The sequence below is a fragment of the Drosophila subobscura genome, chromosome A, assembly GCF_008121235.1.
Source record: "Drosophila subobscura isolate 14011-0131.10 chromosome A, UCBerk_Dsub_1.0, whole genome shotgun sequence".
Classification (NCBI taxonomy): Eukaryota; Metazoa; Arthropoda; class Insecta; order Diptera; family Drosophilidae; genus Drosophila; species Drosophila subobscura.
In genome coordinates, this window is record NC_048530.1 from 8638347 (window position 1) to 8657640 (window position 19294).

Here is a 19294-nt window from a genome sequence, read left to right on the forward strand (position 1 = left end):
TATCGGTTGTACAAAATATTATTTTCTATTTCGAACTAAGCATTTGATTTGGCCAGCAAATTCGCAGCAATTCCGTTTTTTCCACCAACAAAAATGAGATCAAACAAAGGCCGCACCCAAAGCCAAGACAGCCGACTGGTAAGACTGCTTCGGTGTGCGATGAATGCTGAGGATTTAGACCATTTAATTCATTTACCATTTGTATCTTTCACAGCCAAATGCCAGTCCCTTTGCTGTGTATCAGCAGCAGCAGCAGCAGCAGCAGCAGCAGCAGGCAGCAGCTCGTGGTGGCAAGCCCAAGCCGTCCGCCGTCTCCACACTCCAACAGCAGCAGTTGCAGCAGCAGCACGAACTGCAGCAGCAGCAGCAGCAGCAGCAGCTTCTGGCACAGTCCGGTGTGGCGGGACAACGCGCCCAGGTGCCCACTTATGCGGACCAGATGCAGGCCGCCTTCCTCGACTACCAGCGGCAGCGAGCGGAGTTTGAGCAGCAGCAGCAGCAGCTGCTGCAGAAGCTCTACCAGTACTATCCGGACATGTCGAACGGACAGGCTCAAGCTCAGATCCAGCCCGATGCTGCAGGATCCCGTTTTGTCTACCGTCGCCCGCAGTTCGGCTCCAACGGGTTGCAGCAGCAGCAGCAGCAGCAGCAGCAGGGAGCGGCCCAAGGACAGGCCGTTCGGGGCGCATACTCAGCGGGCGACATCTACGCAGGAGCGGCGGGCGGCCGCGGTGTTCAGGCTGCCGCCTCGAGCGGAGACTTCTACTCCACGCAGCAGCACATGGGCTTCCTGCAGCAGCAGCAGCAGGATGTGCTCCGTGAGCAGCAGCAGCAGTTCGCCAACAGCCAGCTGGCACCCAGCACCACCCAGAGCTACGGCATGGCCGTGCCCATGTCCTCGGTGCTCGGCTCTCCGTCCTTCCAGCCCTCGTCGGACGTTTCCCACGTGAGCTTCAGCAGTGGCAATCTCAACTACAACTTCTAGTCAGCCGCCAGCTGGAATCCCGCCTAACTCTTAAGCTCTTTTTTTTCTCGATCTATTTAGGGTTTTGTTTTGTTGTCCAAATTCAAAGTACAAACCAATCCAGGCATTAAATCGCATCATTTTGCTGCAAACGATGCCACATCTGTGATGGAGTCTCTCGGGGCAGAGCATGGGAATGCGGCAGTCACGAATGTTGCCACTTGCAGGTAGATCCAGCACCAACTGGCTCCAACTTCGATGGATGATTGGGTGGCAGTTTGCATGTTCCCATGGAGCTCACCGCAAAGCTTTGTATCTGCTGTGCGGTGTGGAAAGGGCTCTCTATTAATAGCAGGGCAAGGCCTTATCTTCAAGGGATGGCAACCGCCTTGGGCTGCTGCCCAACCCAGATGAAGTCGCTGGGAGGGCTTTGCGTTGCATCATTCGAGTATTTGCCACATGTGTGGCAGCTGGGGCAAAGTCTTTGTGTAGCTGCATGCATAATGCACTCCCTCTGGCACTGGCTGGCGGCTGGGGCCATTCTCTGTTCTATTTGCTGGGCAGGAACGTGTCCGTGAGGACTCACGCTGGCCACCAAGGACGCTGGGCATGTAAACCGGCAGCCGGCAGCCGGCAGTGTAAACAGCAAATCGAAGCGAGAGCCAAGACAAACCTGCTGGAACACAACAATTGCATTAGAAGACGTGGCCCAAGGGCGAGGCGGAGCAGCAACCCGCTGGCCCAGCCACTGGAACAACATCCAGAGGAATGGCCACAATGAAGGAGCGAGCCCGTGAGGCCAGGGCAAGGGCCAGAGCCAAGGCAAGGCACAGAAGAGTGCCACGAAATATTTGGGGCAGCATTCAAAAGTAATTCTATTAGACTTTGGCAGTCCCTTTGTCGGAGGAGTTTTAATTGGGATCGCATGCCGAGCCACGCACTGACTTTCGTCTGTTTTCCCCCGCAACTTACTTGCCCCGGAAGCTGCCCCTTTTGGTGGCGACAAGCGGACAAGTTGCGGAGAAGAATGCAGAGGAAACGGGCAGCCCAAAAGAAAAGAAAATGAAACTGGAAATGGAAATGGAAATGGAAAACTAGCCGAGTGAGACGCCAAAGCAAATACGTCTACAAAATACACGGCTCCACGTGTAGCCCCTCCAGACATGCATCTGAATGTGTGCGGGTGCTGGCCGGATGTGTGCCTAGGACCGCATCCTGTTCATTTCCCCCCCAAAACGAGAGGAGCAGACACACTGGACAATGGACAATGGACGCTGGACGCTGGGGAGCGGGGCTTAAGCAAATAGCGCCACGGCCAGGAGTGGACATTGTCTGCCTCCAGACACGACTGTTTACCCCGCGGCTGATGGCAGCAACAAGCTGGCAACTGCCTCGGAAAAAGTGGCACAAAATGCCACACAATAAATAAATTTGAAGAGTATTTAAAATGGAAAAACAGAGACTCAAATGCAGATGCAGCGCTGCCAAGAAGGCAATTGGCTTGGGAAGAGTTTGTGGAGCGGAAGCGCGGAGCACAGTAGAGCAGATTATTCTAGTAATAAATGAATCACACAGCTGCGCCCACCATGGATGGGATTTTCACTCACTCCGGACAAGGGGCTGGGGGATTTCTGGTAGAGGGGGGGGCTACCTGAGGCTATGGCAGGCTGGTTTAGGTATTGTTTGTCGCCTCATAGATGTCTCATAGAACTGGAATTACCGGAGATGATGACAGCAAGCCAAGCCGGCAAACCCGTATTGTTGCCATTGGAAACATTTCGAACTTGCGGCTTGTTGTTTGGAAAAAAATAGACTTTCAGTATCGCCGGAGCAGCGGACGAGTTGACAGCTGACGCGACTGCCAAGATGCTGACGCTTTGGGTGACAATTGCACTGCTGGCCTGTGCCACCAACTCGGGCGCGGGGCAACTTATCTTTCAGACAACAACCACGCAAAGTCCGTTGGACACCAGCGGCTCGGTGCTCACCCCCGGTGCCGGCTGGGTGCTGGTCAACAATGTGCGAATATCGAACGCCATTACACCGTTCGTCACTCAGCCGCCGCGGACACAGCAGTTTGTGGACTGCTTCGGCAGCTGCCCCACAACGCCGGAGTACAACCCCATCTGCGGCAGCAACATGCAGCTCTATCTCAATGAACAGAAATTCAATTGTGCGCGATTCTGTGGTGCTGGTGAGACTTGCTTCTGGCTCTTATGCTTCCCCTGCTCATCGTTTGTGTCGCAATCATTCACAGATATTCAAATAGTGAGGCGCGGCAGCTGCGAGGGTCTGTTTCAAATGACACGCGGCTGACATGACACTCCACACAACCGATTACAATAATAAATAAAGCGAAGATGCAGTGCCAGAATGAATGAATGTAAGCCCGAATCGTTGGCAGAATTATTGCGTTGCGAACTCAAACCAAGTGACATTTTGCCAGCCATGGAAGCGGCTGCTCCCCCAGCCTATTTTGGGCCATCTATTTTAGGCCATGTGCGCGTGACGCAAATGGGATTGTTTGGGCTTGCACTTTGCTCTTGGCCTTTTCGAATATGATGCTCGACAATCCGCCAAAGATTTATATGTGAGCGGCTCTGGTGCAGTCCAATGTGCGAGAGAGTTTCTGCAGAGTTACATCTGTGGTGTGTGGTGTCGCGTTATGCGCCATAAAGTAGCCGCTGATCCACTGGGGCGTGGCCAATAAATCTCCGCACAGCTCGCTAAAAGAGAGGGCATACATCACATACCGACAGGGCACACGGAGACAGGCAGAGAGCGAGGGCGAGGGCGAGGGCGAGGGCGAGAGTCAGTATTAACAATGAGTTTATTTTCTTGTTTCCAACATTTCCACTTGCATCTCGTTTCAGTTTACAAATTAAGTTTAAATACAACGTAAGTTCAACCGCGATAAAAAAAAAACACATACAGAATACAGGGGTGCGGGGGGGCAGGACAGGGAGATGGTTTGCAGGGGGAGTTGGTGTTCCCTCCTCTACCCCGTGGAGCTTAAGCCCTGCAGCTAGAAACAACAACATAATAATAATAATGATAATGATAATAAAGAAAGAAAAAGCACGCAGCGTGCCAGTGGGAGTCCGTGGATTGTGGCGTGCTTTTCGGATGAAAATCGGCAACGTTGCAGCACTGTGTCGCAGGTCGCAGGTCGCAGCTCAGCTCCACGTCTCTTCGCAGCTGGCAAATCGAGTTTTAATTAAGTCGAACAGCAGCACCGGCGGGAGCGAAAGGGTGAAAGAGCCGCAGCAACACGCTCTGGGCATCTCTATTACTGTTACTATAACTATTATTATTATTATTATTACTATTATTATTATTATTATTATTATTAGCTTGCGCCAGGAGAGATGAATGCGTTGGCTGCTTGCATGTCCGAGCGGAGGTGGCAGGAGCTGTGGCTTATGGTGACAATGACGGGTTTACTGGGGCTGGGACTGGGACTGGGACTGGGACTGGGACTGGTGCTGGTGCTGGGAGCAGGTCACGGAGAAAGCTCCCTCTAGTAGCCATAGTGAATGCCGTGGCCAGAGACCGATGTGTGTACGAGGGCGGGTGCGGCAACGGCGGCTCTGGGGAGAGGCAAATAGATAGAGAAAGAGAGACAGAGAGAGAGACAGAGAGAGGGGGGGATGAGCGTGCGATTATATTTGTCCATCTGGTGGGGCTCTAGGTGGGGGGGTTAGGGGTCTGGGGTTGCTTCTATTAATAACGCCTCCGTCATTTCTCATTACTCACTTCAAGACTGGGGCACCCAGGTGCGCGGCGTAGGCGGGTGCAGCATACGCAGCGGGGGCGTAGCCATGTCCAATGATGCCAGGAGCTGAGGCCATGGATCAGCCACCAAAAGAGAAGAGCAGAAAGTTAGCACAGGCAAAAGAGAGGAGAGCAAGCACATATGGAAATAAAGCTGCGGAGGAGAGACAGCAGTAGAGGCACAAGGAGAGGCAGAGTCGGAGCCACAGACAGAGTCAAGCAGAAGCTGCCGCAAGTTACAATCGAAACAGAGAGACAGTGTCCGGGCACAGGCTCATTTCCTCACACGTTCCGGGGTGTGGCAGCTAAGCAATCAACCGACAAGATGACATCAATCAAGTGGAGGACACACGGCAGCACGGGCGAACCCATGCACCGGAGTGCACTTCCTTTTTCTGTTTCTGTTTCTTTTGCTTTTTTGGCACTGTGAGACTCTGGCTTCAAGCCGGCATTTGAGTCACCAAATGCTGCTGGTTAGCAGCTTTAAAGTGGAGGGTCCCAGTGGGGCCCGAACCACGCACAATCGAGGCAGTGAATGATTGATTACATTGGCCGAACATTGGGCCTCCTGTCTGTCAGGAGCCTCCCACAGCGCCTGGGGCCTCCTGTCGCAGCTGCTTGCTGGGCAGACAAATCGATTGCTGACGGACAGAAAACAGGAACGATGTGGCAGTGGACACACTCCACTCCACTCCACACCACTCCCCTCCACACTTGATAGTCAGCCTTTTGATCGCATCGATCGCTGAGTTTTTCGCTCTAATAACATTTCCCCCACTGCCCACTCAGCGCCTGCTTTGGTGTCCGCTGGAGCAAAAGTTTTGCGCTTTGTATTTTCTTTGCCACCCCCCGGCCGCCCGCTGGAAGTTTGTTTTTGCCAAGTGCACTTGGCCGTAGAAGCGAAAACACAATAAATTTCCGCCCTGCAGTCCGGCAGAAGATAACTTTGCCCAGTCCCCTTTCAGCCCCCATATCCGACTTATCGACAGCCCTCCCTCCGCGTCTCCCCGTCTCACCGTCTCCCCGTCTCCCTGGCAGTGTGTTAAAGTTGAAAACTTGTTGTAAAATGAGTTGAACATCGTTCGCAAATGACTACGGAAGCAGTGACAGTGCAGCGGATAGTGCGCAAAAGTTAGCAGGAGAGAGAGAGAGGATCAAAGGGGATTAGCGGGCAGACGTCCGGGCTGGCACCTACCGTAGGCTGGAGCGGCGGCATACTTCACAATCTGAGCTGGAGCGGCGGCCACCTGTGCATAGCCGTGCGACAGTGCCGGTCCAGAGCCATATCCGCCATACCCATAGCCGAGACCAAGGTGTCCAAGGTGTCCAATGTGTCCGTAGTGCCCCAGGGCCACTCCGGAGAGCTGCAGTGCCGGCGCCGTGGCTGCGTAATGGCCGCCGCCGTACTGAGCTCCGTAGTGACCGCCGTAGGCGAGGACTGGTGCTGGTGCTGGTGCTGGGGCGGCGGCATAGCCGTGGCTGGCATAGGCCAGTCCCTGGATCTGGGCAGGGGCCGTGTGTCCCACTCCAAGGGCGTACGAGGCGGGAGCGGCAACGGCATGTGCCGCGGGAGCTAGATTCGGTTTTGTGTTAACATTTAACTACGTGCAAGGGGACATTGAGTGGATCGTGTGGGTGCTGAGTGCTGAGTGCTGAGTGCTGAAGTCTTTTTGTGTTAGTGTCCAGCAGAGCAGGAGGATCACACTCACCAGCATAATGGGCCGCGGGGGCCAGGCCGGCATCGTTGCTGATGCTCGAGCGCTGGACATGCGACTGGGAGTGGGCCGTCTGCACCTGGCTGGCGTAGTCCGACTGGGACGACTGTCCGTAGTGACCCTTCACCGTGTGCTCCTGCGTGTTGCCCACGGAGGCGTGGTCCACGCTGGGGGCGCTAATCGAGTAGGCGGCCGGTCCGCCGGGCTTGGCCTGGGCGCAGGCGATCGCCATTGCTGCCACACAGAGAATAACCTGGAATAAAGCGAAGAGCCATGAGCGAGAGTCTTGTGTTTATTTTGGCAGCTGCGCAGCAGCAGCAGCAGGAAATTGCTGAGGAGTCAACTTTTAATTAAGTTTTTAAAAGTAGAACTGGGGGGGAGAAGGACATGGAGCGACGTAGACTGTCAGGACACGTGAAGCGTCTCAAGTGGCGGTGGCATAAATACTCAGTCATTGACGAACTCGAATTGGAGCAAAGAACTGGCTGCATTCAATTGGAGCAGCATTGAGCACTCGTTGGGCACTCCAGAGGCCAATTCCGCGAACAACCTTTGCCTCACTTGTTGCCCGCGTGGGCAGCGCTCTGGCATTATTTATTGCGAGTTTGGCAGCGCCATTCATTAATTTATGCAAACTTTTGCGTCAAGTTTTTGAAAACATTACTACGGGGAACATTCTATATTTATCCTGGCCATGGCTCCTCGCTCCCTGACCGGCATTCGCACACTTCTGTTGTCCATCTGCCGTGGAGCTGTGTGCTCTAAGCTCTGCCCACTTGCCACTGGGTTTGCAGCTGTTCAGTTCAGGACTTGACCTGACCCTGGCCCTAGCCTGGAGAGACGCACTCGTAATTAGCTGCGTCTCTTGGCGATGGCCTCACAATTGGCATGCCACTGACTCTGGCGCTGGCGCTGGCGCTGGCTCTGGCGCTGCTGTGGACCACCAATGGAAATGGAAATGCATTTGCAAATTCGACAAAGCGAGGCCGGGGATGAGAGGATTGCAGCTGGCAACCGGGGAGCCAGGGAATTGGCAGGCAACAATGGAGAATGGCAAATGCCAGATGGCAGGATGGCAGGATGGCAGGACGGCAGGATGTGCAGCTTCATTCCAGGCAAGTCAAACTTTGTTAACCTGTCCGGGCAGCATTCAAGGAAAACGTTTAGGACTCAGCGTTTGAGGTTTCTGGTTCCTTTGGCAATCCTTGGACCTGCACTCCGCGGAAACTGGCGAGGAGAGGATAACAAACTGCTTCAGGATGGGTTCAGTGATTGCAACTCTTTGGCTCCTTTGTCAGGCAGCCCAGACTCTTCTTGAGCCTGCCACAAACACACTGCCACCACACACATGCCACATGCCACACGCACCTTGAATGCCATTTTCGAGCTTGTTCGAACGTTCACAAAAGCGTTTAGAGCGACAAAAAAAAACGATTGAATCGGTTTGGTTTTGGTTTTGGTTTTGGATCTTGGTTTGCAACTGCGGTCTGGGCTGCGTCTCGGTAACTGTCTCGATTCGCCGTTCTTTGGGCTTATTTATACCAATTTCGTGTGATGGAAAAGCCACCTCCCTCTGCTCGCGAAATATGCTGCAATGCAGGGGCAAAAAGTGGCCAGCCGCTGAGAACGGGTTTTCCTCGCAGTTGGCAAAGCAGGCAGCACGGATCACAGGCGCGGCTCCAGTCTACGCACTAAGTCGCCTCCTCTGCAGCCCCCACAGCCCCACAGCCCCACTGCATAGAGCTGATCGCCTTTCGATTTAATCGAAATTACTTCACATCATCGATTGTTTAATTGGAAATTGGTACGAGCGTTGCTTGTGTCTCTTTCGGCGAATGCGGCAAAAGGAAATGCCAACGAACAAGGTGAGCTCTTACCCCATGGATGGTCACTGCCTGGCTGGAGGACTGGGCCTTGGTGTGGATGGAGTCTTGGCTTGGAGTCTGCTGCCATGACTTGCCTTGTTCCCATTACCATTACCATTTCCATTCCCATTCCCATTCCGATTCCCCGTATCGTTTGCGCGGCTCTTGTCAAGTGCTTTATTAATGGCCAGCCCCTCCACTCATTGCACTTTTTGGCCCAGCCTGCGGGCATAGTTGGTTGCAACTTTTTTTGTGTGGAACGCAACGCGCGGACTCCATATGGTGTGTGGTGTGTGGGGGCTCCTTTGTGTGTTCTGGCTCCGATTCAACACCCAAGTTATCTCTCTGCTGTAATGGGTATCTGCTAGTCTTGATGTTCTCTTTGTGTCTTTGGTTTTTGGGTTCTCACGCAGCCGCCGCCAAATGGGCGCGCAAATTGGGCAGCCAGCCAGCGTTGGAGTTGCAGTTGGAGATAAGAGTCACAGTAAGAGCCAGGCCAGGCCAGACCAGAGCTCGTAGCTGGAGCTGAACCTAGGAGCTAGGAGCTAGGAGCTAGGAGCTGGCAACAGGGACTGGGGCTTTGGTTTCGCTTTCGAAAGTCGACCAACTGGAGCTCGATTCGGTGTGCGAGTGTTTTGATTTGTGATCGCTGATCTATGCCATTTTTTGTGGCCTGTGTTTGTGTTGCCTGCTGAACAATTTTTGTGGGTCGCACACAATTTATGCGCACTTTGTGCGTTGTCGTGACGCTGGAAAGAGACAGGCCAGAGGCGAGCAGCGAGCAGCGAGCAGCGCGCCGCGAGAGTGGGCCAAAGTTATGCAATGTGTGTGCGTGGCAGCCATTATCCATTGTTGGGTGGATGGCGGGAGCCAGTCTAGAGTCTAGACTGGCGGAGACTGATGCGAGACGGTGCAGTGCCAGCCCCACGGCGGATCAAAACTAAACGCAAACAAAGAGATTTCGCAACCAAGGCGATGCTGCGAAATTGCTTGCATTCTGCGACCTCCAAAGGAAGCCCCCACCCAGAAGCCAGAAGCTGCTGCCGCTCTGCTGCTGTCCCAAAAACGGACGAGTTCAGTCAGCGACCTTCAAGATGGCGCCACTTGCTTTGGCATTGCCAGCAATGAGGAAGATTGAGTTGGAGAGTGGAAGAGGGGGAGAGTAAGAGACAGAGTGAGGGAGAGTGCCACGCCACTCATTGATTGTCATTGTGAACGTTCTCCTTCATCTGCTGTCCCTCTCTCTCTCTGCCCCCCACCATGCAGCTGCTTCTGTTGTTCCATTGTGTAATGGTGCGACATTTCAATTACGCTTGTCCTTCCCCCCCCCCCCACACACACACACACACACAATGACAAGCGTGGCAATCTGCGAACGTTTTTGTCTCTGGCATTAATTTGTATAATTGCAATGCCAATACAGTACAGGACAAACATTACGGAACCGAAGAACAATGTCCATGCGAAAGTGCAGCCAGCCGTGGTCTGCCATCTCGATGTCGCCACCCCCCCACCCTGACAGCAGCACCCACCCGCCCAGCGCACCCATAACTATCAGCTCCTCAGCGGGTGTCAAGTCTGTCCCCATGTCCAGTCAGGCGCAACATTTCGCATCTATGTGGGTCAAAAGGCGCAAGGAATAGGGAGAAAAAAGAGCCACACAATGGGCTCCCTGTGGACGAATGAAATAATTTGTATCTAACATCTTTACTTCAAAAATATGAAAATATATTTCCAGTACCAACTAAAAACGATCTCTCATTGCTCTTCTGCTCTGCTAAAAAGAGTCATTTTTCCAGTGGGTCTTCCAGTGATGGGCAATCGCTGTGCCTGCACTTTGTCGTCGTTCATTTCCAGCCCATCCATTGTCCTTCTTTGGCCTCCACTGCCATAGACAGCGCCATTGTTGCCACATTCCCATTGTGGCTTTTCTTTTGCGGGGTCCGGTCCTGGTGACATTTGCCTAAATACTCTGCCACACTCGACCATTATCACACATGCTGCCCGCTCTCTTGTTTTGCCCCTTTGTTGGTATTTCCCAGGGATATTGAAGGGATGGATGGCCAAGCGGCGAAGATTAATGACCGACATGCCCTGACAGCGCAACGTCAGCGCTCGGCATCGATATCAATACCGGGGTGCATGTCTCAGAGGGGAGGGAAATTATGTGGACTCACGCCACCCCCCCGCCACAACAGCTCACCAGTAATGGGTGTCAATAGTCCACTTGCAAGACCATCGATACAGTAAAGGTAATATCCAGTAATAAACAATATAACTATTACATATTTATATGGATATATGTATGTATGTACATATGTATGTTTGTGTAATTAATTATTTCTTTATTACGCTGTAACGGCTTCAATGTAACTGTTACCGACAACAACAACAACGAATTGAAGAAAGCTCTCTGACCGGCGTCTGCTGACGCTTCTTCGCTCTCGTTCTCGCGATCTTTGTTCTCATCTCTGCAGAGCCACTCTCCTCTCCCTGAAAAGCTCGCTCCCACTCTCTTTCTCTTTCTCTTTTACTGTCTCTCTGAAGAATTACGCCCCTCTCTGTCTCCCTCACACTAAACAGTTCTAAACGCAGGCCTAACGTCAAACCTGTCGCTGCTTGAGCCCCTTGCCTATCCGCCTGCCATATGGCGCTGTGCCATTGAAGAGCGGAGTGCAACAAACTTGCGCTCTCCGCTCAACGTCTACGTCCCTCCACTCTCCTCCCATTATTCACCCGAAACTGGAGCAACGTCCTGCCATTACGAGCAATCTCACATATACACAAGTACACTCGCGCTCTCACGGCTCTGAGAGCTGGAGAGCATTCAAATTTAACCTTCAATTACAAAATCAATAAGCAAAAGGCGGACCCAGGCCCAGACCACACCTCCTCCTGCCTCCACTACTTGAACCAGCAACAACAACAGCAGCAGCAGCATTTGAGATCTTTAGGCCAGATTTGAGAGCTGCTTTTGTCTGTGGCAGCAATCCGTGGCCGTTGCCGTTGCCGTGGCCGTTGCCGTCGCCTTTGCCGTTTTGTTGCTGTTCATTTAATTTCCATTCTTAGATTTTTCGTATTTTCATATTTTTCTGAGAGTTTGACAAGAGGGGTGGGGCGACACCCCCCCGACATGCTACGCCTACATTTTGCGTTAATTTGTTGTGCAATCTGCGCATTTATTATGTCTCGATTGTTGCTGTACATTCCCCCCATGCCATGGACCTCACTTCATTTGAATTTAATGTTTTTTGCTAACGAGATCTGGCGGGGACTGGCGGGGACTGGCGGGGTGTGCTTACATATTTTATGATTTGTTTTATTTAAATTGAATTCCGTTCTTAAGGAATGATTTTTGGCTGGAAACAATACAGACAAAAAGTTCCTTCAAGCAGAGATCACGCACGAATTGATGTTGAGACTTCGTCTGCGAGTTGTGTGGCTGTGGAGCAATCATGTTGCAAGCGAGCGAGCAATTAAAAATCAAAGCCCCCATCGCCGGCTAAGCACTGTAATTATCTCCCAGCCACAGGCGGCGTGGCACGGCGTCTACGCAATATTTAGCTGGCGGACCAAGAGTGGTTCGTGCAGCCCCGACCAAGAATCGATCCCCACTCGCCACGACAGTTCCAAACAAAGTGCAGTTCGCTCCATTGAACTCCAGTGTGACCAGCGGGCGACGCGAACTCCCTACTCCGAGCTCAAGACTTTTCCATTCCCACTGCGGCCGCTGCCGTTTAATTGAATTAGTTGATTTTATTGATATTCACTTCCTGTGGCCCGCACCCAAACAATTATTTTGGGGACAGACTCCGCATGCGGCCGCAAAACCCTCGCGGCAGCCATACAAACATCAAGCCAGATCATGGCCGATGGCTTGGATGCGAATTTCGTTTCAGCAAATACAAATACCGCGTGTCTGAAGAAGGGCATATTATCTCCCTCGTTATCATAATTAGAGCCATAATAGCAGTGTCCTGAGTGAGGCACTTCCACTGTCGGCACATCGCTTTTCTATATGGAGTAGATTCCTTATGTTATTTTCTGGGCTCGCCTAATTGAGTTGGTTTATTAGATGGCCTGGACCCCGCCGTAGACTCGTGGACTCGGAAGCCCCTAGCATGCAGTCTCCACTGGCAACGTGCGGGGCGAGGGCGTCTCCTTCCCATGCCGTTGATGGACACTGATAGACCCCCTGGACTTGCTCCCTTTCCGCTTCAAGGAAACCTTCTTCGACTCCTGGTGCCGGCCAATTGTGCTGAGTTATGGCCAAAACATGAAACGGGGCAACCGTACAGCTCCCCACCCTTGCCTTTATTCGCATCTTTCATGTGTACAGCTTCTGGTTGTATAATTTATGAATTCATTTGCCATTTCCCATTTCCCATTGCCCATTTGCAGTTCAACTTAAACTTTGTTCTCCCCTCCATGGCATGCTTATGCATCCATTTACTTCCCCCCATGCCTCGTTCCTTGAAGACTAAACACTTGACGCGCCTTTAAAGCAGAACCCTCATTGATATTCGCGGTGCGTGGATTCCGGGATCTGCTCACATGTTCCTCCAATACAACCCACACAAATTATGCAAAACATACATATACATATGTATGTACATATGTATGTACATACGAGTATGTATGTACATCTTTATTCATGTTTATCTATTTGCTCATCCCTGGGATGCCCTGGAGGCACTTCCAGCTAAACTCTCCCTTGTTTATTGTTACTTTCTGGGTCTTGTTTTCCCACCTGACACGCAGCGGGCGAACAAATTTGATTTCTGTGTTAATTGCGGTGTAGCCCACAGACCCAAAGACGAGGCTCATTAAAGCTCAAACTATGACCAAACTACGGGCCAGATCTCAGAGATCTAGTATCAGGATAGGGCAGGGGCAGGGGCAGAGGAAGGGGAAGGGGGCTGCAGATTGGCGACAGGAGATCCAAAGAGCAATTAAAGTGCGGCGGCCACTGGCAACTTTGACCAAATTTGCTGGGACCAGCTCGAGGCCACAATAACAGCGACCAAAGCGACAAGACAGCACTTGCAACGACATGTGGCAGCTTCACATGGGCATGGGCATGGTCATCTGGTTTTGCTTTTCTACAGGCAATTAAGCACTTCTGGCCCACAAATCTGCAAGCCATTCTGCAAGAAAAAGAGACCGGCTCGAGCATACCCACGGAATATCCATGCACAAACCTGCAATTGGGCGTTCACAATCACTTTTGGGTGATTAAAACCGGCTTACTGAAACGAACTCAATCAATTAAGAAGTTAACGACACGCTAGGAGCGGAGTTTGCAGAGGTTCCATACGAGTATAGAGTATTCTGGCTCCTTCTGCCTTTCATGACTTTAACTCGCCCACCACCACCACCACCACACCACACCACACCACACCAGGGCTGGTCGGGCAACAAACTTGCCAACTCGAACTTGGCAAAAGGAAGAGTCCTCCTGGCTCAGAAACTATTTGCTCTCTGGCTGCTGTGGCCGCAAGAGGAGTCGCTTCCAGGCCACTTCACTTTATTTACCGTTCCGCTTAGCGCCTTAACAGCATTAAGTGCGACAAACAAGCCCAAGCCCCGAGCAGAAGCATCGAACTCCCTCCTTCCCGTGGGGGGCAGTCGGATTTGGCGGATGTGGCCCCTTTTTTTATGGGCAGTTTATTGAAAAGCCACTAGCACACATAGAGTCAGATGCAGAGTCAGCCACCTGAAATGTGCAGCGTGAAAAATTCCATTTGCCACAAGCTGATAAAGAGCATTGCGTAAGATGATGGTGATGGTGATGATGATGTTGCGATGGCCACGGCAATGGCCAGTGGCCATTGGCCGAGTTGGGCTCTGGCTTAGGAGGGGGGCCTAGACTTCCCACATCGCCATCTCGGGAGAGGAAGTGCACGCGGAAGCTGCACACGTTAAAAGCTGCAGCTAAAAGCATTGAAAGCGCTTCAATTTATTGCCGCAACTTAAGATGATGGTCGAACGGACGCGAGAGAAACTTTATCGCGAACAAAATATTAAACCTAGAACATGGTTTATCGTTAAGTCAAAGAAATCGATCGGATTTTATCACTGTGACATGAGAAGGATTACCGGCAATACGCTCTCGTAAATAACAATCTCTTGTTTACATGTTAACATTTCCAATTATGGTTACTTCCAATGTGCATTTTGAATTTTCTCGTTGGCGCCAAAGGGGCTAGGACGGCACTGCCAGCTGCGAATCAGACGTCATTGTTTACAAACAACAGAGAGCTTTTCTGCCGGCAATAATTGCTCCTTCTCTGTCTCCACCATTCCGTTATCTAGTGTGCTTTGGTCAGCGAGCATATGACAGAGAACAGCAGCAACGGAACGGAGAGAGAGATGGAGAGAGAGCGAACCCAGTCCCAGCGCCTGCGCCTCAAATGTCAGAATTGCAGTCCAAAATGTAAACGAAATTCAAGTGAAAGCAAAATTAAGGAAATAAATGCTCTGTCAAAAGGTAGGCCAGAAAGCTGAAAACACGCCGCCCGACGTCGACGACCATCAAAAGCGCCACCAAAATAGATAAAACAAAGCAGTGACTCTCCTCGTAGCCGTCTGCCGATCCCCGCCCACACTCTGAAAGCAGAAAAATAAGCCAAGCAAATAAGACGCCAAAGAGCGAACGCACACACGCATCTTCTCGCGGCCGTATGAAATTTTGGAAAAGTTTTAGTACACACTCGGTCGGTCCGTGACTTTGCTTTAGTTTTCCCAGTGCGTTTTATGAATCGCGTCGTCTCGCTGCGTGAGTGAGTGCAAGTGCAAAAGTGCTGGAACCACAAAACAATAACGGAATCATTCAACATTTAGTAAAATAAGAACTCCAACAGCCTCCAGTGTGTGCTGTTCCTCCAGGTACCGTTTGAGACACCTCTATCAACCCCGCACGCCCTCGCCACAGGCAGAGGTGTGAAACAGATGACTCATGCAGTCTCTGTTGTTGTTGTTGCTAACGTTGTTCTTGCTGTTGCTGTTCCATGGACACGGGGCATATTTTTAGAGCTCTGCCGCCGCTCGTTCCGTTACTTCTTCCATTCGCCTCTGCCGCTGCCGCTGCCGGCAAATCAATACGTTAGGCACACGCCTAAGAGTGGGCGGAGGGAGCGAGAGGGCGACGTCATGTGATTTGTTTGCCAACACTCAATGGTGTGGTGAAGATGTTTCTGTGCAATTACGCAGCAAAATGACAGCGATAGCAACAGCAGCAACAATGCCATGAGCAGAGACGGCAGCAGAAGCAGCAGAAGCCACATCTCTGATGCTGCTGCTGCTGCTGCTGCTGCTGCTGCGGCGGGAGCCTACTTTCAGGCTGTGAATGTAAATATGTAGTTCATTCTGCTCTCACGCTTTTCCCCTTTCGTTTTTTCGCTTGATCCATCCTTGTAGGAGGAAGATAGAGAGATTCATCAGACACGCACACACACACACACACACACACACACACACACATAGACACAGACACACAGCATATTTCTGCATTTGTTTTACTTTGCTTCTCCACACACCCACATGCAATCTACACACAAAATTACACATTATATACCCGATTCAATCCACTGACTCATCATTACGCCGTAAAATGAGAAACTTACGCCGTATAACAAACACTTTGCAGTTCCGCCAGCTAACAAGAAGCCGAAAAACTAAAGTCACAGCTCCTCCAGTCGAAATTTCTTACTACGGCGAGCTGCTGCTGCTGCGTCACATCAACAGCAATAGAAGCAACCCGGACTGCAAGCAGAGGAGTGGCCACGGCGCCTATGCTAGCTTAGGCAGAATGCAGGGGACGACACCCGAAGATGCTGGCCCGGCGGCCGCCCCATTCAAGGCGTTCGCCCGGGAGTACTGCGACCTGCCCTACCAAGTAAGTACACAACAGACAGGGATGGAGCTACACGACACACACATCTGCAACAGAGAGAGAGAACGAACAAAGTACATATCAATCAGCATCAGCAAAAACTCATTAAACTTGTGCCAATTGTGTCAGTCAGGTCCGACTCCACTGCTTCAGTCAGTCGGGGCCGTCTGTCTGTTGCCTGTTTTTCTTTACTCTCCTTTGCTGCTTTGCTGCCTTCTTTCTCCCATCCCACCGTCATCCTTCTTTTCGCCAAAATCCGTGTGTGCGTGTGTGTGTGAGCAGTGAAAAAGAATTGGTTACTAATTTACTCCAACTTCAATTTCAGTGCGACATGAGCGACTCGGCTCCCAACACGCCCGGCCCCAGCTCGGCTCTGCCCAAGAAGTATTATCGCCATGCAGCCCATAGGTAAGTCCACCCACTTGAAAACCATTTTGGGGCCACCACCCACTCAATCCTTCGGGGTTTGCGGCAGGTCAGGAATAGCACTTCTGTGGGGTGCCTCGAAATTACTTTTGGGGTCATGCATGTACATACATATGTAAATACATATGTACATAAAAATATGTAATACTTTTGGTGGGAGGGATTACAGGGATTATCATCAAATATGAATTTCTAGAGATTTTTCTATAAAAGCAAAATTGACCACAAAAAGTTGTATGTTATTTATGTGAACTGACTTAGCCAACACAAACACATATGTATGTATGTATGTATGTACTTATGTATTTCTAAGTAAAACAAGTTTTTATATTACATACATACATATGTATGTATGTATGTATGTATTTGCATATTTATTTTGATGACAAATATGGTTAAATCTTATTTATGAGCTATATTTCCCCACATAGTAGATAGGCACATAAAAATGTCAATATTTATCGCATGTGTGTTTTTTGCAAAGTTGCGGGGAGAGCACAACACAAATAGAGACAGAAAGAGAGAGAGAGAGAGCCCCATCTTCCATGGTCAATGCCAGCGCGAGCTGTTTTCTATTGCCTTATCACCTTATCTCGAATCGGCGACAACAAAAACAACAGACAGCAACGGCTACATAGCTGCGTGACAACGAAAGCCGACGCAGCAGGCTAATCCATACACAGCACAAACATACATACGAGTAAGTACATATGTATGTAACTCTGTACATATGTATGTATATAGCATGAGGCCGGGGACGTACGAGTACGAATACTCGTAGTACGTTCACTTGACAACCTGCTGTTGATAGAGATGCGCACTAGTGTGGGCTCGGGATGAGGCGTAGCTCTGGGTGAGGGTATATTCGACAGGCCATTCTATTGGGTTGCAGCTGTGATTCGCCATTTACAGTTTAAAAAGTTTACATATAAATATGTACATATTGAATGTACTCTATACATATGAATGTACTATGTACCTATGTATGTATGTACATAAATATACTCTGTTTTTACAGTCTCTTGTTTTCTGCGTATTCTAGTGCATATCACTGATGGCCAGTGCCATTTTTCTGTTTTAGCTGATTATAATATTTTGTGACGCTGTATCCATTATCACCCGGTTTTCCGAGAGGGGTCGACCAGAGCAGCGCGGATAAGAGAGCTGTGAGGCAGGGTGTGGTGGGGTTGCGGGGCAGCTTGAATGGGGCTTGTTAGGCGTCGATGCAGTTTTAAGTGGGGCGCACTTGAGTCGTTCGAGAGTTAACTGCAACTGCATACAGGTGCCTGTGTGTATACGTATCTCTTTCTCTGGGTGTGTGTTTGACTTTGACGCCATGCAAAGCAGAGCAAAAGAGAGAAAGAAACACACATTCATAAGCACATACATACATACAGATGTACATACATACACATGTACACGTAATTGAGTTCTTCTCGTAATTTGGAAGAACGCTTTAACGCTTTTAAGTTTGTCTCGATCGAAGGTGTTAAGTGAGTGAGTTGGAAGAGCAAAAGAGATAGAGAGTGAGACAAGCTACAGCTCTATCTATAGATACTAGGTAAACGAACCAATTCAACGAAGCTGCTTTAAGTGTACTCCGTTCCCCGCACTCCACCCTCTTTCCACCCTGGAGTACAGTGAAGGGAAATATGCAAATTTCTGATGAAATATTTATGAGCTGACCTGGACACGCCTCGCACATCAATATTTTAATTGGGCGCATAATTAATATCCATAAATCTATGTGTGTATCTCTCTATGGAGTGTGTACAGTAAGAGGTGCCATGACGGACAGCTGCCGAGCGCTGGGATGGGTGTCTGCCACAAGGAGCTTGGACTGTTCGGACTGAATGCCTGTGTGGCTGCTTGTCAAAAGGTGTCAATCCGATTTGCATATCAAAAAAACACATAAAACCCAGTGAGCGTGCGTGGATTTATGCCCCCCATTTAAAAGCACTGTAACTGGCGATATCTGTAGAATCGAATCTCGTTTCACTCCAAAAATTCGACTTAGCCAAGTCGCGAACCATCCCACGCATCTATTTATGTACATATGTACATACATATGTATGTACATGTGTATGTATGAAACTTGTTGTATTTCATGACTGGATTGGGGAGGGAATCGTGTGGGCAGCATTACCGTATACATGAACATGGGCAGAAACATATTACCATTCCATTTCTTCGTCACTTTCTGCTCTTGCCAAGCATTTTCTGCCTGACACACTAAAAAATTTCCATGGAATAATATCTCGCACTCGCATGAGTACGACTCATATGCCAGTCTTCCCAAGTGGGTGTGCGAGTGTGTAGACAAAATAGAGACCCTTGCCAAACGATCTACCATAAGATACATACATACATACATACATATGTACATATTACAGCTTGTAGTTTACAACTAAAAAGTGGGATCTGTGTTTCAGCGAATTCACACCCTATATGTACAAGAGTATGCTCACCGTGTCACTGTGCCTAGCCACAATCTAAGGCCACGTAGAGCATGCCCGCTACAATGTGCGCCTCAAATGGGTAGCAAAATACGTATTTTTTGTTTATTGCATAAAAGGCATCAAAACAACGGGACAGAAACAACAACAACACCGATACAAGACAGTCGTCGACGTTGACATCGTCAGCAAGAGCGGGG

The 19294-nt window shown here is 50.3% G+C and overlaps 4 protein-coding genes across 7 annotated transcripts in view; 3 read left to right on the forward strand and 1 right to left on the reverse strand.

Annotated features, from left to right (window-relative positions):
* LOC117901561 (mediator of RNA polymerase II transcription subunit 15) overlaps positions 1-19294 on the forward strand; it is a 20030-nt gene continuing 736 nt past the window's right edge. Inside the window, exons 1-2 of the mRNA XM_034812362.1 lie at positions 1-138; positions 215-992. Of these exons, the coding sequence (XP_034668253.1) occupies positions 94-138; positions 215-985 (816 nt within the window). The 5' untranslated portion in view covers positions 1-93 and the 3' untranslated portion in view covers positions 986-992. The remainder of the gene's footprint in view (positions 139-214; positions 993-19294) is intronic.
* On the forward strand, positions 2798-3336 carry LOC117901598. The gene is made up of 2 exons (XM_034812414.1): positions 2798-3158; positions 3222-3336. The coding sequence occupies exons 1-2, from the start codon at positions 2831-2833 to the stop codon at positions 3278-3280; spliced, it is 387 nt and encodes a 128-aa protein (XP_034668305.1). The 5' UTR covers positions 2798-2830; the 3' UTR covers positions 3281-3336.
* On the reverse strand, positions 4345-7946 carry LOC117901571 (cuticle protein 16.5). 3 transcript variants are annotated; one of them, XM_034812373.1, is made up of 5 exons: positions 7822-7946; positions 6448-6706; positions 5934-6311; positions 4721-4805; positions 4355-4554 (listed from the first exon to the last, which is right to left on the reverse strand). In XM_034812373.1, exons 1-5 carry the CDS (start codon positions 7831-7833, stop codon positions 4485-4487), a joined length of 804 nt encoding a protein of 267 aa, XP_034668264.1. In that variant the 5' UTR covers positions 7834-7946; the 3' UTR covers positions 4355-4484. The 3 variants fall into 3 exon arrangements, with proteins under 3 accessions (XP_034668272.1, XP_034668264.1, XP_034668281.1); XM_034812390.1 differs by lacking the exon at positions 5934-6311; XM_034812381.1 differs by lacking the exons at positions 4721-4805; positions 5934-6311 and having other exon boundaries at positions 4345-4554.
* Positions 14829-19294, forward strand: part of LOC117901485 (cytosolic purine 5'-nucleotidase) — a 14454-nt gene continuing 9988 nt past the window's right edge. The window contains exons 1-2 of one of the 2 annotated variants that reach the window (XM_034812269.1): positions 14829-15206; positions 16538-16620. In XM_034812269.1, coding sequence (XP_034668160.1) covers positions 16544-16620 — 77 coding nt within the window. In that variant the 5' untranslated portion in view covers positions 14829-15206; positions 16538-16543. Of the gene's footprint in view, positions 15207-15911; positions 16216-16537; positions 16621-19294 lie in introns of those variants that run through there. The other variant, XM_034812255.1, reaches the window with a different exon arrangement.